This window comes from Bombus affinis, chromosome 18, assembly GCF_024516045.1.
Source record: "Bombus affinis isolate iyBomAffi1 chromosome 18, iyBomAffi1.2, whole genome shotgun sequence".
Classification (NCBI taxonomy): Eukaryota; Metazoa; Arthropoda; class Insecta; order Hymenoptera; family Apidae; genus Bombus; species Bombus affinis.
The window spans coordinates 3467167-3494904 of record NC_066361.1 but is presented as its reverse complement, the minus strand read 5'-3'; the positions used below and the strand labels follow the sequence as shown (position 1 = coordinate 3494904).

At 48.2% G+C, this 27738-nt stretch overlaps 1 protein-coding gene across 3 annotated transcripts in view; it reads right to left on the bottom strand.

Moving 5' to 3' along the window:
- Positions 1 to 27738, bottom strand: part of LOC126926628 (homeotic protein ultrabithorax) — a 284928-nt gene that overhangs the window by 15922 nt on the left and 241268 nt on the right. For 2 of the 3 annotated variants that reach the window (XM_050743045.1, XM_050743046.1), the window contains one exon: positions 6155 to 6563. In XM_050743045.1, the coding sequence (XP_050599002.1) occupies positions 6247 to 6563 (317 nt within the window). In that variant the 3' untranslated portion in view covers positions 6155 to 6246. Of the gene's footprint in view, positions 1 to 6154; positions 6564 to 27738 lie in introns of those variants that run through there. The other variant, XM_050743047.1, reaches the window with a different exon arrangement.

The following is a 27738-nucleotide window of genomic DNA, read 5'->3' as shown; positions in this document are numbered from 1 at the left end:
GTGTATACATACAGTTGCCTTGGGCACGGAGCACGGATCCCGACGTTGAGAACCAGAACCATCAACGTAAGTTACTGTACGACCGCGTCGATAAAAACAACCATAAAATGCATTACCGGCCATCATTGGACTACCGTGGAATAGCGTTAAGCTGGGTAAGTAGGAGCGAGTTCTAAATTAAACGGCGTACCGATTGAGCCGTCGGTAAAGCAGAATTGCTGCTTTATCAACAGAGAATGTGTCGACCCGTGCTGCCATCTACGACGGAAACGAGCAATTAACAAAAAATAGTGCCGCGCAGTACTACAGAATTTTCCACCTCGAAGATTTTCTCGCATCCCTCGCCACCAACGAATCGCCAGACTTTTCCGTGACAAAAAATTCCGGGGAATAAATCCTTCCTGGCAATATGTAGATTTATATCGACAAACATGGAGACAAACGATAAAGAGTGACGAGCCAATACGACGAAATATACATCGCCGTTAGTCTCCGCCTTAACCACGCCCTCGGAAGCAGGAGTGAGGCGGCCATAATTAAGCTCGATGTCGTTAAAGCCACTAGATGGCATCGCAATGCCATAGACCAAATAACAGTTCGTGCAAAGCCGCTTATACTACTTACTATACTCGCGGTTCCTAGCATCGTTGAACATACACCTTATCGAGTTCCTATGACACGACCGTGTACAATTCATATTTCAGACAAATATCGACGAAGCAATGATCATCGTTTCATCGTGCACCGTCAAAACCGATACAAACAACGATTCTCCGTGTATCAACGATAGTGTTATCCACATAAAAGAACGGCAAAAGTTGCGATCTGAGAAATCGACGCTCCTACCGCGGCGAAATAAAATCTGTCTATAGATCTGTGGCTCCGGGAACACGATTTCGGGATCGAGATACCTTTAAATATTTCTAGCTTTCAGACTCGGGCCCCAATGGCGCGATTTATCGCCTATACAGGGCAAACTTTCCTATAAAAGTAGATCGCCGGAATTCCTCTAAATTGCCTTTTCTTGTTCACTGTCAAAATTTATCTTCGCGTATATCTGTGCCACGGCACCGGGTCGGCCCGCGAACAAGCGATCGACACAAGGAATTCTCGATGTCTCGTTCTTTATTTAGGCGACGAAAAAGGCTGACGTATGGACGTACGCCACCAGAGGTCCGTCAAATTCTTGCACCGTGACTATTCGTACGATAACACACCGCGAGAGTGCACTTTCTTAATTGGTCGTAGTCTGTTCCTCCGCGTGCTCGCGAAGCGGACAACAACTAGCGGTCAATCGTTGTCGACAATGAAATGTAAATTTCACGGAAATTCGACGACGAGCTCGAGGAAAAAAAAGAAAAAGAAACGACCCTAAAATATGTATATCTCGTTACATTATCGAAGCGTGGCACGATCGCGAATTTAATGCAGCCCCTCTGCTATCAATGCAGGATTTAATGAGCCCGCGAAACAATGCAACAGAAACGCGCATGTACGGGAGAGCGCGCGCGCGCGCGCTACCGAGTCTACTCTAATAAATAACGTCGTAAATATGTAATTAATATGGTAATATAATTCAAATCGTAATTTATCGTGCCGCTAATCGATTTCGCGTCTCGATACGATGACGTTACCTCCACCACCGCCGCTACTGCGCTACTGTTCCAGCGTAACGCGATTATAGTTGCTGGCAGTATTCCATGCACCCAACCTAACGATCTACTTTGCGTCGTAAAAACGCGGCCGGCACGTGGTTACGCTGATAAAGGAGCACAGCAACGATGAAGAAGAAGTCGGATAATAATCGCTGGGATAAAAGAAACGTCGCTGAATAACCGATCGTTTCTGCTTCTAATCGATAGATGAACTCGTTGCAGCTTTGTTATATAGATAGATGTAGCTAGTGGTAGCATATAGCGCGTGGTAGGTGTTTATTTATTAATTTTACACTCAGGCTATTTCAAAATTTAAAACAACATGTGCATTTAATTGTCAACTTTATTTTGTTATAATTACAAGATCCATTTACATCCTGAGATGCACAAGATGTCCCGTAACTTACGATAATTTATACGCTTGAATTTATCAGAAATATTCTAAAATTCTCTCCAAAATACTAAAAATTTGATCGTAAAGAAAAAGGATTTAGAGAGCGAGCGAGAGAGAGAGAGAGAGAGAGAGAGAGAGAGAAAATAAAGAGAGGGATCGTTTTCGAAATGTCGCTGCATTAAATCTTTTTCGAGTCTGCATTCCACGGAGACTTTGATGCGGGATACGACTAGCAATGCATGCATCATGCATGCACTATGCTTGCGGCTATTTGCAAGGCTAAAATACTATTTTAAGATTGGCTAACAACACGGCGAACCGATTTCAGGCAGTTGAGAAGCGAAATTCAAGTTTCACGAAAACGCGCAGCCCAACGACAACCGAACGAACTAACCAGTCCATCGATTAAACATCGCACACACTGGATCGGTATCGTCAAATCTGCACGCTCGGCCACAGCCTACAATTACCACGCGGTTCGTGGAGTTAATTGGCGAATTCCTCTGCCGGCAGGATGTCGACAAAAGCAACTTTATAAAGTTTTCCGTTTATCTGGAAAACCAGAAACGGAGGGATATGATTTGCAACCGGCTGCGAATTATCGCGCGAATTTCTCTTCTTTCGCACCCTTTCATAATGAGATTCTGAATAAGGTTCCTAGAAAATTGTTCGTTAGAACTGTTATATATAGAACTGTTCGAATGAAAATATTCAGTGAATATTTGGGAAATTTTATACTTTTCACCAAGTTCCATGATCCATACAAATTTTATTAACAACTGTTTTGACAAATATAATTTTATAGATTGTTGGAATTAAAATATTCAAAGAATATTTGGGAAGCTTTTCTCTATACCTTTCATCAAGTTCCATCATCCATACAAATTTTATCAACAACTGCTTTGGCAAATATAATTTTATAGATTGTTGGAATTAAAATATTCAAAGAATATTTGGGAAGCTTTATACTTTTCACCAAGTTTCATCATCCATACAAATTTTATTAGCAACTGCTTTGGCAAATATAATTTTATAGATTGTTGGAATTAAAATATTCAAAGAATACCTGGGAAGCTTTTCTCTATATCTTTCATCAAGTTCCATGATCCATATAAATTTTATCAGCAACTGCTTTGGCAAATATAATTTTATAGATTGTTTGAATTAAAATATTCAAAGATATTTGGGAAATTTTATACTTTCCACCAAGTTCCATGATCCATACAAATTTTATCAGCAACTGCTTTGACAAATATATTTTATAGATTGTTCAAATTAAAATATTCAAATATTTGGGAAGCTTTTCTGTATATCTTTCACCAAGTTCCATGATCCATACAAATTTTATTAATAACTGTTTTGACAAATATAATTTTATAGATTGTTCAAATTAAAATATTCAAAGATACTTAGGAAGCTTTATACTTTTCACCAAGTTCCATCATCCATACAAGTTTTATCAGTGACTGCTTTAACAAATATAATTTTTTAGATTGTTTGAATTAAAATATTCAAAGAATATTTGGGAAGCTTTATACTTTTCATCAAGTTCCATCACCCATACAAGTTTTATCAGCGACTGCTTTGACAAATATAAATTTCTAGATTGTTCAAATTAAAATATTCAAAGATACTTAGGAAGCTTTATACTTTTCATCAAGTTCCATGATCCATATAAATTTTATTAGCAACTGCTTTGGCAAATATAATTTTATAGATTGTTCAAATTAAAATATTCAAAGATACTTAGGAAGCTTTATACTTTTCACCAAGTTCCATTATCCATACAAGTTTTATCAGCGATTGCTTTGGCAAATATAATTTTATACATTGTTCAAATTAAAATATTCAAAGATACTTAGGAAGCTTTATACTTTTCACCAAGTTCCATCATCCATACAAGTTTTATCAGCGACTGCTTTGACAAATATAAATTTCTAGATTGTTCAAATTAAAATATTCAGAGAATATTTGGGAAGCTCTACTAGAACCAACAATATAAAACTATTATAAGCCAGGTCATTGTATCACGCCAAATGAAGTTTCTGAAAATCTCAACGAGAATTGATCGTAAATATTCTAACAAATAAATAAAAAAAAAAAAGTTTTATCAGCGACTGCTTTGACAAATAAAAATTTCTACGTCGTCGAAAATCTTACGTGGAGGAAAAATACGTAAGAAAGAACAAAGAGGCAGAACGTCAAGATACGTAACAAGGGCCGATGTGTAATGGCGCAAACCACCCCCTTATACGTCTTCGGAGGCAAAAGAAATCTGTACGAGAAACCAGTGGAGTGAAGTAACGATCAAGTTGCGAGCGAAGACGAGAACAATTAATTTCATAGTAACAACACATAGGAAGCCGAGTGTGGCAAACACGAGAGCAAAGGGGAGAGGGAAGCAACGTAATAACAAGTGAAAACGAAGGCGGCATGTCGGCTGGTCGACACAAAGCGTCCACCACGGCCAACATTTCCCGGGAATCCTTTTTTTCCAGCCAAACATGGAAAGAGTCATAAAAGCCGGGTAGAGAACCCGGCGAAGCAGCGCAGGCTTTCGTGAAAGCAGAGAAAAAGCGGCGACCTTTTTTTTACAACCGATATTGGCTTCGGCCAAGCAATTCGAAGGGTCGTTCGTTTTCTGGGAACGAATGGCCGCCCCCTGGACTAAAGTACAAATTATACCGGAGGATGCTGCGAGGCAGATAGCGTTTCAACGACAGAAGTTGCCATCTCTTTTGGCGGATCAGTTTCCTGTTTTTTTCCTTTACCTGGTCAAAAACTTTCTACTTTCTATTTTTCTTTGTTTCTTTTTTGCTCTTTTAGTCACCCTCTTGCAACCATACGATTTCACTTTTTCTTCTGCTGTTCTCTTTTTACAGCCCTCTTATGGCCAATGAGAGAAATTGGCGAAACTTTCGAATATATCGGCCAGTGAATTTCCCTTAACATCGACGATAATCTGAACAACGGCGGAACGAAGAAACTGCACGGAATCGAGAGAATTGCAGCCGTTTCATTATCGTCGAGCCACGCAGTTATCCACGGAATATAGAAGAATATGAAAATCACGATGGGGCAACATTTCACGCGAGCCAGTTGCTGCGGCAACAACAACAACCCCTTGAGATGCAGGAGCCCGTGAGACGGCAGAGTTAAATGCACGCAAACAGAATAACTTAGGAAATTATGAAGGCACGCTCGCAGGTGGTTTATCCTCATTAAGTGTACCGGATAAACTTAATTTTAAAGGCACGGCAACTGGCTAAAAGCCCCCATCCCACCCCTCCAACACCATTTGTAACGCTCTCCAGCCGACATTTTCTTCGGGATCCCGTAACTTTCGCCGATGATATATCAAGCTTAATGCGCGCTAGAGGTCTCGCGAAACCGTTGTTCAACGCCGTCGGCAAATCCATTACCATCGAGTCGACTCACCCCTGGTGAATTCGCTCAACGCAAGGGTTAAGCTACTGTTACTTCGAAGATTTATCAGAACCTGCGGCTTCCGCAAGAAACGTAAGCTTTCTATGATCGCAGGTAATTTGTTTTTCAAAGGACGGAACTTGCTTCCCGAAAGGGACCATCGCAGACATCTTTTTTTCAATAAGAATGTCCCAACCGCTAGGAAGTTGACTCTTCGCCAAGATTGCACAGCCACGTTCATGCGAAAAGATCTTAGAATCGAGATTCTGTTTGACGATCTGTGTAATTGTATATTTTCCGCGACATTTCACGAACAGAGCACGTCGAATATCTCGTCCGCGTTTTTCCTACCGGTGACTTCCTCGTCCGAAAGACACGCTAATTCGTCCTAATCGCGTCACGATCTATCGGAACGGCCGGGCTAAAAAACAGCGCGCGAAAGCATAAAACATCGGCAAGCGGATTGCCGCGCACAGGAGGTGTTTTCGATCAAGTCAGAAATTGGCCGTTTAAGAGGAGAAAGGGGCAGACCGATGGAAGCGCGGACGCGAACGAGCGAGAAGCGAGAAGGGTGAAAAAAGATGAGAGAAGAGAAAAAAGGGAAATAAAGGTAGAAGGGCAAAGAAGGCGAAAGAGAAGAGAAAAATAAAAAAGGATCGGTATCGAAGAAGTCACTCACCTTTAATATAGCTGTGTACATTGCGGTGCTAGCAGAGGGTGGTGTGGATTGGTGGTGGGGTGGTCAGGGGGGCTCCGGTGCAGGGCGTACCCCTAGTTGGCCCCCTCCGGTCCCCCACCGGCCGCTTGCTGCTGATGCGCAGCCGCGGCCGCTGCTGCCGCTGCCTTCTGCGCCTGCGCCTGCTTCTCCTGTTCGTTCAGCTCCTTGATCGCCTGTATCTCCTTCTTCAGCTTCATCCGCCGATTCTGGAACCAGATCTTGATCTGCCGTTCCGTCAGGCAGAGCGAGTGTGCCATCTCGATCCGCCTCCGCCTGGTGAGGTAGTGGTTCGTGTGGAATTCCTTCTCCAGCTCGAGCGTCTGGTAGCGCGTGTAGGTCTGTCGGCCGCGCCTGCGCATTCCGTTCGCTCCTGCAACCAACAAAACCATAGCCGAACGTTCAAACGAGCTCTCTAGAGGCAAAGATCGCGTGTCTTTCCGTCTACTTCGTTTCGGCGATCCCGATGGGAACCCGGCTCTTCCATCCGAATAATACGTTTACGCACGTCACCAACGTTCGCCTGCTTCTCCTCTAGCTTTCTTCAAGCTTCTAGCCAACTGCCAACGTTCTTGGCATCGCCAGATGAGATAGTCGAACGTTGTTCACGACCGGCTGAACGATTGCAAGCGAACGTTGTTGGATAGTAGAGAACGTTTGCAACACCGATCATGCGTATCCTCGTAGACGATAGTCCTAAGCGAAGGTAACAGCAATCTTCGACTATTCTCACCTCGCCTAACGTGTTAGCGCATTCGAGGATAAGTTAGCCTATCGTCGAATCAAGTCTTCCACGTACCAAGTTTTTCGCCTCGTTACAATTTCAAACGAATCGCGAGATCTTCTAATCCGACCTTCATCCCTGAGACCGCGTAGCTACGAATATCGGCACTCGAGAGGCGGAAGACGTTGAACGAGTTGGAAGATGCCGGGAAAATCCCGGCAACATCCTCGATAACGCCGAGACACCGGGATAACCTCTAAGCGGCAGTTTAAAAAGAACGAGTTGCGGACAAAAAGGAGAAAAAAGGGGCGCGTAAACGGTTTCAGATAGAGCGTGGCAAAGTCACAGCAAACCACCGAGAGAAAGTAAGAGAGCGTAGGACAGCGGGATAGGTAGACCGTCGAACAGCCGCTTGGGTACAGTACCTAGCGGAATAAACCCGTCTGTGGGGGCTCAAGCTCACCTTATCGGCCGTTACTGCCTCGTAAAAACCCTCCCGTTTCACCTCTGCCAGCAGCGAGGTCCAAAGCAACCCCCGGCGCTCACCCGTAAGCAGCCGGTTTGCCTTTTGCTCTCAGTTCGCATACGCTTTATATCGAAGTACATAAAGGACTTGGCCGTGTAATACGGTTTCCTGCGTTCGACGACTCCCTTTCGCCATCCCCTGGAGCCGTCCCGAGTCCGCCGACTCGTTCGGCCGGAACAATTAATTTCGGTTAAACGCTACTCGCCATTTTGCCGCGTATCGGCCGGTTATTACGCGATAAACCGAGAAATTAATTTCACTCGAAGGGTTTAATTGTTATGAATAATTAATCCGGCTGCACGCGTCCCACGGCTGGTCCCCGGAAGATAGGTGACGTGGCGATATCGAGTCCCGTGGTGAAATTAATAACCAATTGCCGCCAATTGGCCGAGTCGCGAGGATACGCGAAGGAATTTCATTCGTCGAGTCTGCGAGCGGAATTTTTCGCCGATTAAACAGGACAGGGGGCGGCAGGGAGGCGTACGGATGGCTTCCGGCGGATGGAACAAATTTCAAAATTCGAACGAGATTGGCGCGCGAAACGGCTCGTCCTTCGATAGGTATCGACCAGTCACCGGTTGGTACGCACACTTTTCCCAGCAAACGAACAATTGGAAACGAGGCGGGTAATAAACGCGTGATATTTACAATCGTATCTGTGCCGATCTATTATCTACGAGCGAGGCGCGCGCGAGAGCCACGTCGAACGGCCGCCACCGCGCACTGGAACATTTCCAGTTGGCCATTATACAATATCGCGCGCAGACGAGCAACAACACGCCGCGGCAGAGTTCATATCGGCATCATGTATATTATCGCAACGTAATCAAGTGCTTGGACGTGCGCCCCTAGCCGCCGTCGCCGCCGCCTCTGTTCACGCGCTTCTCTCCCTCCACGAGCGGCGCAACATCCCCATGATTTTCATTTCAGCTTGTCAAGCAGGGCTCGCGGAGGGCCACAGAGTTATGGCTAACCGTTTATAAGGGTTATTTGTCACGCGGACCCCGCGCCTCTTCCAGCGTGTTGCCAGTGTCTCCTTTCCACCCCCGAAGAACATCGCTACGTACGACGTGCCGGTGTTATATGGTCCCCTTGGCTCGCGCTGTTCCTCAGCGCAAGCAGGAGGGGTTCTCAGTCGATAGACTGGCTCGAACTTATAAATAAAAGCAGGGCCTCGGCCAATTAAGCCAGCCTCGTACGTCTCCGCAAAGTAGAAAATGTGACAAGCTCTACCGCCTTCTCTTTTACCGCGCGTTTCTCCGTCTCAGCTCTCTCGTCGCCCTCCCTCGCTGAGGCTTTTTTAATTTTCTATCGATCGCTTTTCCTATAAAACTCCTTCTACCCTCTGTATCTTCCGCTCGCCTCTTTCCACTCCGTTCTATTTATTTCCTTCGACGTATCGCTACGAATGGAATTAGACTTTCTTCTTGCAAACGTCCGGCGATTCGTTGTGCTCTCAAGGATGAGGAAATGGCACGAAGCGATAGAGAGATATACAGCAAATGCTCGAACGTTCTCGTCTGGTTTTCGGTGGCCGTGATCGAGTCTCGTACGACTCGTCTGTTCCCTCGAACTCGGTCAGCCATCGTACACTTTCTCGCCCCAACTTACGCACGCCCCGTGGGATGTCGTAGGCGAAACGAAATTGGGGAGGAAAAATTCCAAGGCTGCCACGCTCTCGGAAAAGTAAGAAGAGGCGTGCGTGGCTGTTTAACCAAGGGGATGGATAAATTTTATGCTGAGACCGTGAAACGTGTTTCATCCGGGCAACGAGAAGGAAAGTCTCGCTGGATGCCGACCGGGGCCAGAGGGGTAGCCTGTATTTGGAGAGGAGGAACGATCCCGAGAAGAGTAGCACGCTTAGACCGAGTGAAAATATTTCCATCGTAACTCACGCTTTTCTAGAAGAAAAAAACCTTTCCATGTATATCGTTGGAAATTCCCTTCCCCCTTAGGTAGAAGCCTCTAACCGAAGGCCTTCTACAACGTTCAAGAAAAATGGTAGCCTGGAGCGGTTGTTTCGCGTGGAAAACGATTGATTCCCCCGATCACCCTAAGTAAAAACGATAGAGAGAAAATCCGAACGAGCACGGAGAATTTGGCGAAACTAATCCCGTGGTATCCTCACGGCTCGTTTAGAGCCGCCGGTAATGGGGTTAGGGATTCCCTCGATTGGAAGCAAGTTTCGACATGGCCAAGCATAAACAGGGAGACGGAAAGGGAGAGACTTTGGATGTTGCCAACTCTAATAAGAACGAGCAATACGTTGATTGCTAGCCGGAATACGCCAGTATAACTGTGCACCCATGGCAAAACACGAGCTGCCAAGCGCCACCCTTCTCGTTTCCCTCTCGCGAAGATCGTGTACGCCAAAGGCGGATCATACGCGGGGTCGATCAAATCAAAGTAAGTGAATTGGCTGGCAGCATGAAGGATTTCCGCCAAGTTCCCCATCCTCGGCAGAAATTTCTCCCATAGGCTGGCCACCCTTCTACCCAGCCACCTTCTTCTTACCGACGAATCTCACGAGCTAACATCGATCGAAGCTCTCGCTGCTTTTTGCTGCCTACGCGTTCGACCAGCACAACGACGGAGCTGAATTTAAACGCGACAATTTGCCCCTGCGTAAATCACCAGCGACGAACGGTGATGCAATACCAATTACGCTCGTCCCTCTATATCAGCCAGCGACTTTTGTCCGCGACCTGTAAGGACGGTCTAGACTGCTAAGTCCGGGTCATTTCGCAAGTTCGTGTAACTTGGAAACATCGGGCGCGGCGTTCTACCATCCGGGAATTCTTGCCGGCCAAATGGAGGGCAAGTTGGCCGCATAAATCGTGAACGTAATTAGAGGACCTTTCGCTGTCCGGTTGTTGGGAACACGAGACGCGGGAAGGTCAGTTAGCTTGGTTCGGAGAAGCGGGCACGTTGTGTCGGCTTTGCTCGCGTTCGTGTCGTAAGTTGTCGCGCTTCCGGTGTGTCCGCGTCCCTCCCGAAACGCGAACGTTCACGGCCGCAACGAACTCTGTTTGCGAGGCACGAGAGTCCCGCAGACACTCTGTATGAGAAACGCGTAGCTACGCAGCAAGATCGTAGCTCAACGTGGGGTACACCCTCCTCCGGAGGCTTGCCAAGGTAGGTAATCCTCTCGGGGGCGTGAGTTACTGCCTAGCGTCCCTCGCGCTGTACTCTCTTCTGTCCCACCTTCTTCTTCTTCGCCCCATCGGCCTTCCATGCGTCCCTTTTCCTGCCGCTCGCCTCGCTTCGTCCAACCTTGTACCGTCTTTCTCGTCACGCCGACCTTTCCTCTCCCGTTTCTCGTCTCGCCCATTGCTATTCTTGCAGCTCTCTTTCGCCCTCGGCTAGGGGCTGCCGAGAAAATGCCGGCGGAAAGTCGCAGGACCGCCGGTGGTGCGCGCCACGACCAGGAAAGAAGGGAGGAAGAGCGACGCCGGTGGCAAGCAGAGCGTACGGTGCTCGCTGTGCCACAGCTGGAGAGCATTAGTCAACTGTAATTAATAAGTTATGCGCAAGACAGGCTAACGAACAGCACCGCGACGCGGAGCTCTTGTTGTCTCTCTTTCCAGCCGGTAGAAAGAGCGGCGGAGATCGCTTTTCACTATGCCGCGACGACGGAAGCCTCCGGGATCGTAAATACGCGCCTGGTAAACCCTTGTAACGTGAATAAACTGGGGGTGCCGGCTCGGAAATAAGCGACACCCGGAACGTGTACGACTCTGTACGTGCTCGTACCACGCTTTTTCCTACCGATCATCGACGCTCTTCTCCAAGATTTATATCTCTTTCGCCTTGGACGGGTATTCTCTTTATCCCATAGGCCATTACGTAGGAAGAAGATAAGATAAAATAGATTCGGCCCGACAAGCGTAATATATCTCTTCCTCCCTTATAATTTCTTATATTTGCTTACGTAATAAACGTAAATATACGTAATCTTCGAATGAAAAAGATGCTTGTTCGCGCGATGATGAAAAGCCGATGGGCCATCGACAGGCGAAAGAACTCGCGTGGTTTAACGAGACTCGGAAGCGAGCAGTCGTCAGGGAAGATCGGCGAATCTGTCGGATATCGAGAACGGGGCATGGAACGACGTTCGTGCCGAGCGAGAGGCTCCCACGGCTGAAAGGGGGATCGTTATTCCGCGTGGTTCTCGGCGTACGTTCTAGCCTATCGAGGTAAACTCGTCGTTACCGCGGCGCAATCGCGATCGGTCGAAACGGTGCAGCAGGATACGGAAAAGGAGGAGGAGGAGGCGGGGGGTGGGAGGCAAGGTGGCCGGGAGAAGTTACGCGACGCGGACAAGAATGTCGCCGGCAGCCAGCAGGATATACCATAAGAAGAACGAATGGAGCATTCGAGAATAAGATATCGGCTTTACGTGCAGCCACTTTTGAATAAGCGTGGTGCCGCGCCGCGGGCAAGGTGGCGACTTTGCTCCCACGCGCGAAACGCCGCCATCCAACGGCGAACTGGCGGGATAAAGGAGTTCGTCCGAGTCTGCTGATTCTCCTCTAGTGCCTCGTACGATATTTACTTGTCCCCGTGATTACCTGGCATGTTTCGTCGTTGCCGTGTAACTCGGTGCCTCGTATCTGTCCCGACATCGATGTAGTAATTCGTTGAAAAACGATGGGCGTGAACGCGTACATCGCGTTCGAGATCGTTCGGACGAGAAACGGAGAGAACGGTTCCACGTGAACCACGCAGGTCGTTGCAACCGGCTGGAAATTACGTTGCCTCGGTAATCGTCCGTCCTTTGTAATTTTCTAGCGATACACTTGCCCTGCGCGATGCTCGCCCTTCCTTGGAGAATGCGGTTCGTCGTTTTGCTCGCTCGAACGTACAACGTTCAGCCAAGTATAATGCTGTAAGAACGATTAGCCGGGCCGCAATTAGTAGTCCGACTGGATACGCCGGCTGGTACGTTGACGAAATCGCGCGAAGGTCGCCCATAACTCACGTCCTCGTTCGTCAATCAGTAGTCAAGACTAACTATTCCGTGCTATGGTATTGGCGCGGAGAGGGGCGGCTCATTTAAATGTACAGCATTATTTGCTGCGTCGCGTTGAATGATATCTCGCGGAGGTCGAGGCACGCGAGAAGGAAACGACCGGCTGCGCCTCGGACTTTGCGTTTCAACGAGCAGGCGACGCAACGCCATCGAAAATAACGTCCGCCGGTTCTAAGCTACTTTTATCGAATCTAATAACGCCACCTTTCTTGCCTCGCAAGTTTCACCGAAACCATGTAACTTTCGTCACAATTCGGAGAAAGCTGAATGGACGTTTTACGCGTTCCATGAGCTATCCGTCCGTGATGTTAAAACTATTGTCCGGCCTTTGTTATTAACATAAACTCGTGAAATCGTAGTATAAAATCAGGAAGACGAGATCGCGCGAGTATCCCGTGGAAATTGAATTAACGCGTGTCGAACGGCAGACGTGTCCGTCTCTCGCGAGTAGCCCGAGTAGTAGAAGACAAGGTCTACCGGGTAGTGGCAGAGGCTACAGAGACAAGGTGACTCTTCTACAAGCCAGCTGCTACTCGCGGTAACTGTAATAATTATGCAAAGACCGAATGCAACGGTGCATCGCGAGCAAGCGAACAGGCGGACCAGCGACCGAAGGAGCCAAAGGGAAGAAGAAGGAGGACGTTGCAAGGAACGGAGCGTAAAAGGAAGAACGCGAGTCAAGATGGTGGAGGAGATGGCATGCAAAAGAGGCTTCGTAGGTAAGCGAACTGAGCCGGTTGTAAGGCGACACCTCGTGGCTCCATATATCTTTCTCTTTCTTTCTCCCCTGATCTCTGTTCTCCGAGCAGTCGATGCCACCATGGTCTCCTTCTTCCTTCTTGTTGTTCTCTTCCGTCCAACATTTCCACCTCTCTCTCGCTCGCTTTCGGCCTCCATCCGTCTCTTTTTCGCGATAAACCGATAACGTTTCTACAGCTTTCCCTTCGACTCCACAATTTCGGAGATCACTGGTTTCTAAGAAGGCTGCAATTCCCATTTTCCAGATCATCTCGGCTGATCTTTCGGAACGCGCTCGCCAAGCATCACGGAAACAACGTACGATCGATTCCACGGGCGACACGAGCTTCAAATTTTAGGTACGCACCATCTCTCCGTATCTTTCGACGATTTGTAGCCATAAAATCTATCCGCGGTTCCCTTGGTTCTTACCAAACGGATTTCCAATTACTTACATCCCGAAAATACTCGAGAAATATACGTCGTCACGAAAGCATTGAGGAACAGAATCACGTGAACGGCAATTCCGTAAACGTCGCGAGCGAAGATAGTACAGCCCTTGAAAGGGGTCGTTCCATCCGACGAAGGATTTCCCTCCGCGTTCGTCGTCGTTCATCCAATCGATAGGAAAAAACTAGGCTGTTGTTCGTCATACGTACAGCTCGTAATCTGTAGGGTCGATGCAAATGGGCCGGGCTATAAATGGCCGTGGAAAAACAAGAAAGAAGCTCGGCGAAGACGAAAAAAGACGGTGGACTCGGGTCGGCGAAGAAGATGGTGGTGGAGTTTGATACAGGTGGGTAACCCCGCGACACCCTCTAACGAAACGGATCGTCTGTCTTACTTACATCGGCTCGCATCTATAAACTCACGCGGTTGGTACACGCATACGAAGGCCAGCACGCGTGTATATCCCTCGTTGGACGCGCAAGGGGGACGCGGTTACCAGCGGGCAACCGACCCACCAACCACCCATATATCTGCGTCCTAAAAGGAATTCCAGAATATATTTTACATATGCTTTATTGCCGCCTTATTTCCAACTCTATGGGCACAGACCTCGAGCACAGACGGACGAACACACAGAGAAGGAGAAAGAGTGCGAGAGGGACGAGGAGGGAGCGCGGTGCACGCGCGCACTTTCTGCCTCACAAAGAACGATTCGACTTGCCACGCCGCAGCCGTTTTTCTCCACGTTTTCGCGCATCTCTGCGATCTGCCTCGTTAGTCGATTCGTTCGAACGCGAATAGATCAAATTTGACGCGAGAGTTTCCCCTTCGCAGAATTGTCCGTTCGATCCTCGGGATAAGAACGACGAACGAGAAGGAAGCTGTCTTCGTAGCTGGTCGAAGAGCGGTCTTTTTGCTTCCTTCTTATCCTAATTGTTCGTTGTCTGAATTTTAATACGATACGACGTAACAAAACACTGCCGTCCGAATTGTGACGAAATATCCGATCCCATGTATCCTATCGTTATGGACGTTCTTATGAATTATGCGAATGCCGAACGGCGAAGAAGAAGAACTGTCAGGAAACAATGGAGCGTCCGAGGGTAGAGACGATCAGCTGGAGCGTAAGTTAACGAGGCACAAACCCCTGGCACCAGATAATTTTCAAAAGGGTTGGAACCGTATCGATGGATGATCGGACAGGCCACGAGGAGCATACCGGCTAGTTGCACGGTAGCGCGTCGTAGACTTACAATAGGGTCGGATAAATGTATAATGCATGCCGCTGCACGACTGCATTCCGCAGTAATGACTTAACTTGTACCAGTTAACAAGTACCGGACTAGATGATTCGATAATTTGCGAGTGGTCGACGTGGATGGCCGTTCGTTTCGTCAAGCCCGTGGCTTGCAACGGTGAATCGTCGAATGTAAATCGCCTATTCCTGCCCCCGTCGATTACATCGTTGCACGACATCGTCTTTTTTCCGTTCACCGCGATCTCCAGTCAACCAGGGTCGCTTGGTTAGCCGAAGGAGTAGCGAACTTCACCGATCGTCGATGCACGTCGTCAAACTTTGCCCGGCTGGCCGTCGTCCAGACGCGCTGCATTTCCCATCGTTTCTAAGATTCGGTGAACCGCTTATGGCTCATTCCGTGCTAATAATAACAGGGACAGAAAGATGCAGATGAGAAGATCCCGATCGACCGGTTACGTTCCCTGACTTAGCCTGTACGAATCTGCTTCTCTAGGCCCGGCGAGAAGAGAAAGGTAAACGGTAGGACGGAATTGGATTATTCGATAATTCGCAAGGAAACACGGATTACGAAACTGGCTGTACGCGGAACGAACGGAGGGGGCGTAGAGAGCGCTGGGACCCTGAGCGTGCTTCTTCGGCTACTCCAAGTTCGACGGGCCCCGACGGGGGGCCCCCCACCAGCAAGTGTACCACGGCAAACGGAAAGACGGTGGGGAGAGCCGGTTTCGACGACCAAGACGCCATCACGCTTAACGGCAAGAAACTATGATTACCGAAGCCCTCGAATGCCCGGTGCCGGCTCTCCGAACGAGGAGCTGCGCACGGTGTTTCCCCTCGAAAAATCAGTCTCGGCGACTTCCAGCCGTTCAATTACCGCACGGTCCACCCCGTTAACTGGCCGAGGCAGAAATTTTGGGACCCCGCGAGCTGCAAATTCTGCCTGATCCTACGTATTCCGGGTAATAGTGGGAATAAGGGGTGGAGCGAAACGATGGCGCGGCGTGCAGCTCAGCGAGTCGGACGCTGGGTGCATGAAAAATGCATGCAAAAATCAGCCGACCGGTGAGAGGATGATGGCCGGAGTCGAAAAACCTGCGGGCCGCTTGAATAAATTAAACAGTAACTTTTGATTCGTTTCACTTGCAACGGCCGGGCAATTGCACGTTGCGAGAGGACGTCAGGGACGATGCACCGGCGGTGGTAGCGTCACGTTGGCCCATCCTGACGAGCGTGCACCGACGTCGATCGATAAAAGATGCCGCCAACTCTTCTCCTTCTGTAACTCCCATTAATAACCGAGAATGGACGAGGAGGTGGCGGAAAAAAGGAAGTAGAACTCCATTATTCGTTGGACGGGGTCTCGTGCTGGTATTTGTGGATTCTCGCGAGTAGCGAGACTAGGCTAAGGGGCGTGATCATCCCGTCGCATGAAAATAATAATGAACTCGCATAAATCATGGAAAGTTGGAGGGAACTAGTTCTATCGTTCTGTCTCTTTCTAAGGAGCACACCATTCGCGATATCCGGGCACCGCGTGCCGCCACGATGTGCTAGCCGGCTGCCAAAACTGTTCCTGGACCGGCAACTTTTCTGGCGTGCTGGAAAATGCAGGGGAATCGGGTGTGCGCGGCGACCGATTAGTCTCCGGCTCGTCGGTGCCGCGTTTCCGCTGGCGCAGCCTCGTTTTTCCCGATTTTCACCGGCGCACCAACCAGCCACGGCGCCAAACCACCGAACAGCAGAGAGAACACGGCGGTCGCTTCGAGACAGCCGTACGATTGCTCTTTTTTCGCCAGATAGAACACGTTCGGCCGAGGCTTTTCGGGGATCTGGTGGCGTCCGGACGGGTTCAGCGTAGCAGCCACGATCGTAGAATGGAAGTAGGTAACCTTTGGGATTTTCGACGTGATATATCGCGGCAAGGCGATCTACGATCTACCGCTGGACCGATATAGACGCGCTGCTTGCTGCGGAATGTTCTATGCAAATGGGGAATCAGGAAGCAAAAGGAAGCCTTATGAAAATGAAACTTTTAACCTAGCCAGGTGTAACCCGTGAAAATAGTCGAAATACCACCACCCTTCTCCCTTTCGTTCTTTATATCTCTTGATCCGTGCGGTAGCTTTCCAGCGAATCCAACGTCTTCGCGTTCCCTTTGTCCTCTTTATCCGAACGAACGAAGTTGCGCTGACTAAAATAAAAGGAAAAAGTCTGGCTTTCACGGTTGCCAATACGTTTCAAGGAAATTCCGGCCAAAGAATATCGCGACAGCGTAAAACTCGTTCGCGCGATTCCTCGACGCAGCAGATGGACACGGAAAGAGGGATCGGCGAGTGGGACGGTTACGTAGTTACAGGTTGGCCAGACTCGCGGTTAAGACGAACGAGGCGGTGCGCAACGAGATCTTATCCGGACGCAGCAGCGGCCACTGAATCATCCGCTTTGAATAGGGCTTCGCTACACTCCCTATATTATACCTATAGGTACTAACCTTCTACCTATGGCCGCGCGCGCTCGCGTTTACGATGTAGCGTCTCCGAAGCGAGAGAGACGAAGGGAGATGGAGCGACAGCACGGGAAAGCCAGGGGAGGCGACAGGGATCCAGCCATAGCCTGTATAAATGCGTTATACGGCAGAAACCTTGGTGCGCATTAAATTACCGCACACGACACTGTGACACCGCGTTGCCGCGGCTTGTAGCCCCAGCCACCTTGCAACTCACAAGTCGCCCTCTACCTGCCCATGACTTACAAGTCGGCGATAACGTTCCCTACCACAGTCTTAATCAGCATAAATCATAGCGACAATGCGCCACTGACCGCCTTTGAATCCGCTACCATCTCTACGAAAATGCCACCTCGATCCCGCGTGTCCCCGCCGCTATCGTCTCGATTCGCCGGAGATCATTTCGCCATCGGATATACGGCACGGGGAATATAATTCAAAGTGAGAAATTGCCGGCAATATCGACGAACGAGCGAAAGTCTCGTACTCGTCGATGGCAGTTTTCAGCGAAACGGCAAACGATCGAAGATTCTTTTTATCCGTGCACCGCCTTTGGCATCGTGCAACTCCGATCTTTGAAACGTTCTACGGTTTACTCGCCAACTATTTAAGTTGCTAACTCAAACATCGTTCGGCGCAAGTTAGCCTTTACCATGGATATCAAGAGCGAGGCGAGGCGTCGTAAATTAGACGCGTTACGCGGAACACCGGAGATGCTTAACTTTGTAAGATCTCGGCGCAACAGGGCAAATGGAAGAGAGGTTCGGTAGCGGAATTCAGGCCGCAGCTAGAAACGTTCTGAGAAGTAAATCCAAAATCAGTGGACGTACTTTCAAGTTGCGTAAAATACTCGCGGCACCGCGGCATGTGATCTTAAGTGTCATGTAATCATAAAATGGCCAGAGACGCTCGTGCTCGAGAGAAATGCGACAGGATTAGCACGCGCAGGCCAAACTTATGGTCGCGTCGTACATCTGCAGCAGCGAGATTGCTGGCGCGCCAGCTGCTTCGCTTTTTCCGCCGATTCGAAACCTGGCTTCGAGGATACGCACGCCGCGAGGTCGCATCGTCTATCTTAACAGCAGCGCCGGTACGGTCATTACGCGTGAAATCCAAACGGTGCAAATAGCTGAGCCCCTTACTCTCGTCGTCGTTCGGTTCACGTGGACGCCAATACGGAATCCTGTTTTCTAAGTAAATTCAAAATTGTAGCCTTTCGTTGACCAGCGTCCTTCCGCCTCGCCGTCTCCAGGCACGTCTCTACGACTCGCGATCAATGCAATCTTCAAAGAACAACCGATTACTCGGCGAAGAACAATCTTCTTGGACGGTCATCGAACGAAGTACAGCCATCGAACAGGGTAATTTTCCTTCCTTCTGATCGATCTTTCGAAGGAGAAAAATACGAGACCTTGGCGAGGTTACACGATACCACGCGGAGAAAGAGGAAGATAGAAGGATCGTTGCACGTACTCGGGTTCATTATTAAAACGCCTGGTTTAGAATCGACGAAAGGATTTAATTCGACGGACGCGGCAATAAATGGCGCGCGTTTCACGAATTACAGGATACGCTGGTATCGTTAATGCCGCGCCATTACTCATAACAACGTCTTGCGCCGCAGATTAGATCGAAAGCAGCGTGAGCAGCGAGCAAAGCCAGCGTCTAGAAAATCATTAATATTGATCAGGCAGATGATTGATAACTTCATTAACACGTTACACGCGCCCATTCAATTAACTGCTCGTAACCGTTCGCTCGGTGAATGCGCGCGCGCCAAGTAATTTACGATTCAAGAGAGCTCCTCGCGTTTTTTTCACGCTCCAGTCAATTAGCGATAACCTTTGCCGTGGACGCGGCCCATTTCTAACGGACAAACTTCTCTCTGCCCCTTTTCCCTGTCCGTCAACCGTGTACGAGACGGTGATTTACGGCGGCGCTAATTAATCGCGCGAGCATTCTGCCGCGAATTATTATTTTTCCGCATGGACGTTCGGAAGAAGCGGGAGCGTCGCGCGGCTCGAAACATCGGCGGATCGTTTGCATTTTTGCCCAGGAAACATCGTAAATCCGATGCCTCGACTTAACAACGTCGGAACGGCGAGAGCCGACTACACTATCGCGGAATATTTTTCTTCTGCTTCTTTTCCCCTCTTGCCTGTCCCACTCGCGCGCCCTATCATGCCTTGTCTCCTTTCTTTTTCTCCCTGTGTTCCTCGTTTCCCTGCCCCTCCCTCTCTCTCTCTCTCTCTCTCTCTTTTTCTCTCGTCACGAAAAAATTCTAGCATCTATTCTCCGCTCACGTAGAACGTGACGAGAGGAGAGGAGAGGAGGCCCCGGCAAACCGCCGCGCCTCGTCGCGTCCACCGTGGCCGCCGCCCGGAGGCTCGCAGCGTTTCGCCGCTTCGGCCCGAGACAAGAACAGATCCGTACCCGTAATTGTAAACATTGGATTAATGCAAATGCGCGCTTAAAAGCTTAATTGCTTTGATAAAGTATGGCGGTGCATTAAATTCAAATGCATGTAAATTAATTCAAATTTATGAGAAATAGGTGGACGCGGAGCACTTACAGGAAAAGAGGGAAAATAAAAATTAGTCCCCGCGGGGCCGGCCCCCGCGACGAGACTCTTTTTTCATTCTATCCCTCACCTCCTACCCTCTCCCACCTCCATCCCTCACGCCCTCCCCTCTTGCTCTTCTACCGTGCCACTCCTCCCCCAGGAGCCCCACCATTCCCTCTTTTTCACGAACGCGCCATGTTGCCAGCCAGATTGGCCTTTATGTGCAGGTTTCGCCAATAAATTCCGCCTTCGGTTCTCTTCCGATACACGTCGAATTTTAACGCAGCGGATCGTTGCCACGCTGATTAACGATGTCAAAATCAACCGCGTGCCAGCACTTTCGGAAAACGCGCTCTTCCAGCTAGCGCGCAGCCTCGTGGTCGTTAGCAACGGCACATGGTCGGAAGAGAACGATCGCGGCTACGGTAAGGAAAAAGGAAAAAAGGGAAAAGGAAGGAAGATACCAGCGGCTGCGAACGAGAGAGGCAACGACCGGTTCGCGCCTAAATTCGAACGAAGCGAGTCGTATCGGAGCGTCGATCGGACGCGCCAAGCCTTCGGCATCTTAGCTGCCATTATGCATTTCAAAAGAAAGGGAAACATACTAATTTGCCGTAATTCCTGCACGCGTCCAATTTTTAACATATCCGAACCCTTCGTTCGAAAGGCAACGGCTCGGTTCCCTCGAAATGGGAAACACAGGAAAGCTCGTTAGATCGAAAGCTGCGGTTTAAAAAACGCGTGGATATTCGCGGCGGGCTAAACGTCGCTCGATGCTGGCTGTATTTCAAAGGCGTAAACGCAGCCAGCGTGCCTAAACGAGCTGCTACTTATCGCAACGTGATAGAAGCTGGACGCGCGAGCTTCGTTATTCCTGGTCGAAGTGTACGCGCACGCACCACGTAACCACTCGACGAGCGGAAAAACGAGGACGAGAAGTGCATTTTAACGCGATCAAACTTATGGAGCGGTGTGCGCGGCGCACCGGGTGCACGGAGAATCGAATATCGCGCTGGTGGAAGAGAAAGCCCCGGAAAAGCCAGTGACAATAGGAAAATCTTTGGCGCGCAACGCCACTTCAGCCCGCTGATAGATGCGCGCGTTCCATAACGGCGATAATGGTTGCTGGCCCATCAATTTCGCCCGGGCTTGATTAGATAGGCGCGTTTTATTACGGCAAAAACTCAACTCTCGCCCCGTCGAAAACCAACCGCCGCGACATCGTCCCCGCGCGCTACCCTCTCGTGGCCCATACATCTACACGTGGAAAATACAGGCGCGCATACAGACGCACCACTGCCAGCAAGCAGCGTCGGTGACGCCGCAGCGACTTTATCGTAAATAAAATGGAATCGCGAAATACGAGAGCGAGGTGATATTTGCCGGTGCACCGGCAAAAGCAAATACTCTCTCTCACCGCGGGGGTCGTATAAACCAACCGGAAGTATTGTTCTGTCCATGAAGCCGGCCCGATCGACGGTCAAGTGTCGTACCGTTGGTGTACGTTGCGTTCGAGCAGAGAGAAAACTCGTTTGGAAATATCGCGCGGTCTGTGGCCGAACGAAGGCGACCTCGGAAGAAACACAGCGCAGATCAATCGTCGATAAAGGCAGAATAAACAGATATAAATCGGCGGATATCGGAGATGGGCGTGAATGGCGTCGAATGAAAATCTATATTTTTCGCCGGTGCCCCGTGGCTGACAACTATTCCTGCAAATATAATACGCGATAAATAAATTGCAGCGCGTCCGCGAGAAAATGGAACGGCAACGAAGTGCACGGATGACACGGTGGAAAAACAAGCGCGGACATTTGCATTTTTCGAGTCGTACTAGTCCGGGTCGCGCGATTGACAGAACGTCGTTACACGGCTCGCTACGTTTCTCTTCGCGGGCATTCGTCGTAGTACGTCATAGTCGGCTGCATAAATTCCTTTTTCTCTATTTATTACCTTTTAGTAAAAAAAAAAAAAGGACACGCGGAACGTTTTTAGAAATAATTTATGGAGAAATTGCAGCGAATTAATGGAAATGAAATTTTCATATCGGTCGAATTTTTATAAACTTTCTCGACGAAAGAGTTAAATATGCATTGTAAAATTCTTTTTAACGACATCCTATCGGCTCACGAATGTCGTAAATATTTTTACATATTTACATTCACCGGCATGTAAGAAAATATGAAATTTCCATTTAAAACGAACGCCATCAACCAACGAAACACTAGACACGAAGGTACGTTTAAGGTTTATCGTCGCGTCGGCGGATCGTCGATCGTAGCGTTAACCCTTTGAGTGCTGGATACTCGCGGCCTATGCGGTCCTGTGGACGGAATACTTTTTCGTTAGACCGAACTCTGTTGATCGACCATTCAAAGCGCAAATCGTAATAAGTTATAGTAATTCCTTTGCAAGAGATTAAACGATTCAAGAGCGTTATTTTTTAGTTATTTTTAATTATTTATTATAGACATTGAAATTTACAGTTAACTGGAATTTGGGTAATAAACTAGAAAACTAAATTTGGCAAATATAATACAAGTTGATGATTCAGTTGTGCGTGCAAAATTTCAAAACAATTATCCATACATAATCCTTATTTTTCACACAAACGACACATTTCCTTCTTGATAATTAGATGCGACTGTCCGCGAAGCAGGTAAACAACTGTTATAACGAGGCATTATTGGCATTTGTTTACCGCCGTTACTAAGCAATGCGTTTATATTTATCTCGCGCGAACGTAATAGTATTGCTTCCTGCATAGGTGTTGGGAAAAATTGACAAACCCATACACGCGTGCTTAGTCCATGCCGGGCACTTGCAGAAAACGAATACACGCGTCCTTAGTCCACAGCGATAGCTTTCGCCAGACGCGTATACGCGCCCATAGCACTCAAAGGGTTACGAGATACGTCCGCGTTTCATCGAGCTGACGCCGATTATCGATGCGCGGTCCGTTAATAACCGTGTTCGATTTTATTAACGTAGAACTAAGATCGGCTTAATTTGCGCTGCCGTTGCAGCGTCAATAACATCGCCGGTATCTTAATGCATTAAGATTACGCGTGAAAGGCGGTGCTCGTACCGTAGCACGGAGGATAAGCCGCGAGAGTAAACGCAGAGATGCACGTGGCAATCGCCATCGCGGTCGCGCGTAATTTGTAAAACCGAACAAATTACGCTTTTATCTGCTGAAAGATGAATCGATTCGGAAGCCGACACGCGAACGTCGAGGATTTATCTTCGTTGGAAGCGCCACAAGGAGATGCCGATGATAAAACTACCCCTTTTCGTCCCGAACATCGTGTTCCTTATCACGCCGCTGCGTTCCTTCCTATTTATATTATATTTTGCTTATCGTTACAATTACCGTATCGCCGTATTTTTCGAACGATTCGACCAAGTAACTTTCGCAACGGCGATGCATCGACGTGATTCCGTACGAGCGAGTTAAGAGAAGTTTACGTTCGTTAAAGTTCGCCATCGCTGAAGTTGGCCGGCGCGCGATCGTAAAGCAAGAAAAATGTCGGAAGGAAAAAAGGAAAAAGCCGGAGTAAGTTTGGCGGACGCTCGATCTGAAAAGTAGTTGCGCGTTTACGACTTATCTACAATTTTGCCGCGCGGCGGCAACAGTTTCGACGATAATCGCAGGGAGAGCGATATAGTAGGATCGCTCAAGGACGATCGGTACATTTATAGATTGATAATAGTAACATGCACGTGCTACTAGCGCATAAAGGTCGACGCGCAGGTAGTCATTAGGCCGCCCCACGCCCAATACATTAAGTCGTTATGAAGATATCTTTAGCCTTTTCTCACCGACAGTAGGGTCTCTAAACACGTTCGGGCTCACTGGAATAATAGCCGGTATAGCTACGTTATCTTCGGAGCAAACAAGGTGTTTTTGTTTCCTTCCTTTCTTTTTCTTTCTTTTCACCCCCTTTTTTCTTTTTCCTCCTTCTTCTCTCTCTTCCTTTGCCTTCTCGCTCGATCGATCGGTCGGTTCTCGTCCTGGCAGATCGTTATTATCGTTTAAACTTCATTACGTTGGATTGGATGCGGGCGAAGGGGGGTATATCACTTTCACGATGTTGTTGCAAAGTATACACCCAGGGCGAGGAAAAATTTGCGCGCAAGGGGGCAGGTCTCTGGCTAAACGGTTTCTATTCATAGAGCGCTGCTTTTTGCTCGTCCCTGTACACCTATCAACGTGTAGTACGCATAATCACGCGTTGTTCAAAAAATATCGGTAAACAGGATAATAATTTGGCGTACACGAACGCTAAGCGGCCAGAGACGAAGGAAGCTAATAAAGAAAAACATTTTCCGAAGCCAGATCCGCTGCGTGCCTGCACCCTCCGCGACGTCTCGGACGACCAGTTTTATATCAGCAACACTGTCGCAAAATGCCGGTAAGACGCGAGCGAACAGCCCCTTCTCATGGCAATTACTCCCATCCCATCGAGAAGAGTGCGACCCACACCATTCCGCCACGCTGTTCGCCACCCCGTGTTCTTCTCTCTCCTTCCTCTCGCTCCTCTTCCTACCCCTTTGCCTGGCACACCGGCTCTCCTCGAATACCCAAGTACTTACGCGTACTGCCTAACTAAAAGTCCTTCTCGCAAATTGCCAGTTATTACCGACGTTACGTTTATCGATGCAGCGGTTGCGTTTACGTCGGACCCGCCATTTCTGCCCCCTTCGGCCCCCTCCGCCGCTACGTTCGCCGCTTCTCCTCCTTTCCACCCGAGACACGCTCTCTTTCGCTCAGATTACCCCTGGCAGAAGCCCTCTCCACCTTCCAGCTTTCGACATACCTTTCTGCCTGTTTTTACCAGAACCAGGCCCCCACCCCCAACCCCAAGTCCTCGGCTTTGATTCGCCTGACGCGAGTCCCCTCGGCCCGGCTCTCGCGAATCCATCAACGAACACGGGTAGCTATTAATTCCAGCGGATTCGGAATCGTGGCTCGTTTCGTTCAAATTACGAGATCGCGACTTCCTGCGGACTTGTCCGCGCCCGCCTCGTTCGATGCGTTTAACGCACACCAAATTAGGATTCGGAAGTCCTCGTAAGCAGAAAAACGTGATTACAGGGGGACCTTCGATCGGCTATAATTATCCAGACGAAGTTGAAGTATGTTCGCCTTTGCAGCAACTTCCAGCCAGTTGGAATTTATCGTAATAATAATAACGATAAAGGAAGAAACGTTTAAAATAAATATCCCTCGTGTAGCTTCTCCGGGACGAGAATATTCCGCTTGCAGGGGAAAGATAAATTCAATAACAGCAGGCTATCGAATTTTTCTCGTCGCGAGATGAGATGAATTTCTTCTGGAAAACGAGTCAAAGAGATACATATCGTTGAGGAAACGGTGGGAAGAAAATGTTGGAGCCGGAGGAACGGTCGCGCACCGGCTTCGTCTTCAGCTTCGGTATCGTTTGTGTGTGTGTGTGTGTGTCGCGAGAGGATGAAAACGCCATCCATAGCCGACGACTGCACGTTCCCGGTGTCTTATTTTCTTTTCCATTGCCGATGCAAAAAATATGATCGAAGCTGGTCGATGCTGCTACGGGTATGTCTCGACTATGCCGAGCAGACGACCGAGAGAATAGACGTTTAGCTGGCGCGCGGTGGAACACGACGAAACGAAGAGGACGAGGATAAGACGCAGAGGGCGAATCGAGCAACTGGTGAGGAAGATAAAGAGGAAGAGGGATTAGCGAGCCACGGGCACACAGGATGAGAACGCGAACGCGAACGTGAACGTGAACTTGAGGGTAGGGATGGAAGATTCTTGAAGGTAGAGGCAGAGCAACCAAAGAGGAAAGGTGGAAAAGGACAGAGGTGGCCAGAGGGAAGACAAAGGTAGAGATGGAGGGGAAAGAGCGAGTAGAAGGGCCGGGGGAAGTGAAAGAGTGAAGCGTGTACGAAGAAGAAATGGGTGGAAGGCCAAGCGAGGGGATCAAGAGGGGGGATATCAAGAGCGGACCTCCCAAGTTGCGGTGAGATGGCGGATCATCATCGTCGCATCATCCGTGAGCCGAATATCTTCTCAGGGCTTCGTTATTAAGCATACGATATACCGCGTATGCGGCTCGTATTCGCGTAAAAAAATTACCGATCCGAGTATCGAAAATTCCTACTTGCGCACCGATCGACTTTTAGATGCAATTTGCCGGCAGACCGTTCGTTTTGCACGTTTTTCAGCCGAGTGCCGGTCGGCCGAGACGGCAGATTGCTCGATTCCGAGACGAGAATCGCGTCGTTCGTATAATTAGTTGGTAAAAGGAAGCGGTTCAATGTGCCGTTGCTGGTCGATCGTGGCCAACGTTACTCTTTATCCTTCCGACCACCGGTACAGGAATGCCTTTGAAACGTTCCATTTTTCTTCCATATCTTTTCTTCTCTTGCTTCGCTTCTATTCATAGAAGGCGAAGATTAACGAGCTTTTTTCACTTGCTCTTAATCTCCTTGAACGAACGATCGGTAGGCTGGTTTTTCCACGGGGAAAGATCGTTAGCAGTTGGATGTACGGCCTAACGATCATCGATGATCCCTCATCCGCGAAACGATTCCATCGGGCGCAAGTCGGCCCACGTGAAAGCTGTCGGGGGAGGAAAATACGTAGGAAAAACTAGGCAAGGGAAATAATGGGTAAAATCGCTCAGAGCGTTCCGTTTAATAAAGCAATTCTGTAATTCCCAGGCAAAGCTTCAAGAATGGCGCGCGTACGACGGATGATATTGGACCAACAGATATTAATTTCGGGGATGTACGAGACATTTAAAGACCGTGGGGATCCTGATCCCCAGGCGTGTAAGGGCAAGATAAGGCACCGTGTACCCGGCCTGTAATCAATGGCTGGCAAACGAAGTTATAACGCGGATGACAAACAAACGTAGCTGCAGTCTCGTTCGCTCGCTGTACCCTTCCAAAGGCACTTCGTGCTTGCCATGTATTTGTCAAAGAAAAGTATTTCGAAGCGATATTCAATCGGCATCTGTTGTAATTAGCCGTTTCATTGGTATTGTGAAAACAATGGATGACTTTTTTCACTGTTTTATACTTTCTTTCATTTTTATACCTTCGACCATAGTAATACGATATAATACTTGCACAGTCTAAAACAAGTGGAAAAGATCAACGATATGAACGACATTAACAGTGACATGTATATGAAATAGACGTTTGAGAAACGCGTATCGAATTGAAAAGCGAATTGGAAATTAGAAATAGGTAGCTTTTCAAGGTATCTACTTTTTAGAATTTAATTTAGATTACTATTTGCATTAACGTCGAATATGTTTCTATCGCTTTAGAGGTACGTTCTTAATGTGATCTAAAATTAAAAAATTATAGAACGTAAGGATGAAGGATTTGACAAATAAGAAGATACAGTTCCACGTAGAAAATTCGATCACGTCACTGCGTATTAGTCTTTGAAAAGCAATTTAATCGAAATTTGATATTTTACATGAAGAATAAGAGATCATTGCAGTTCGACTAAAATACATACAGCATAACAAGCATTTAAAAAATATAGGCCGATAATTGATTAAATAATACAATGGGGTATAACAATTCAGTTTTTTGCTGGCAAAAATCAAAAGTTTTATGAGACAATACCTAATTGAATAGAGTCATATTTTTAAGCAAAAATTTGGAATTTTCCTTCTCATTTAACTCACTTAGTTAAAGAGTTCTATCACATATACCAAGCAAATAGTTAATCATAAAATACTGTA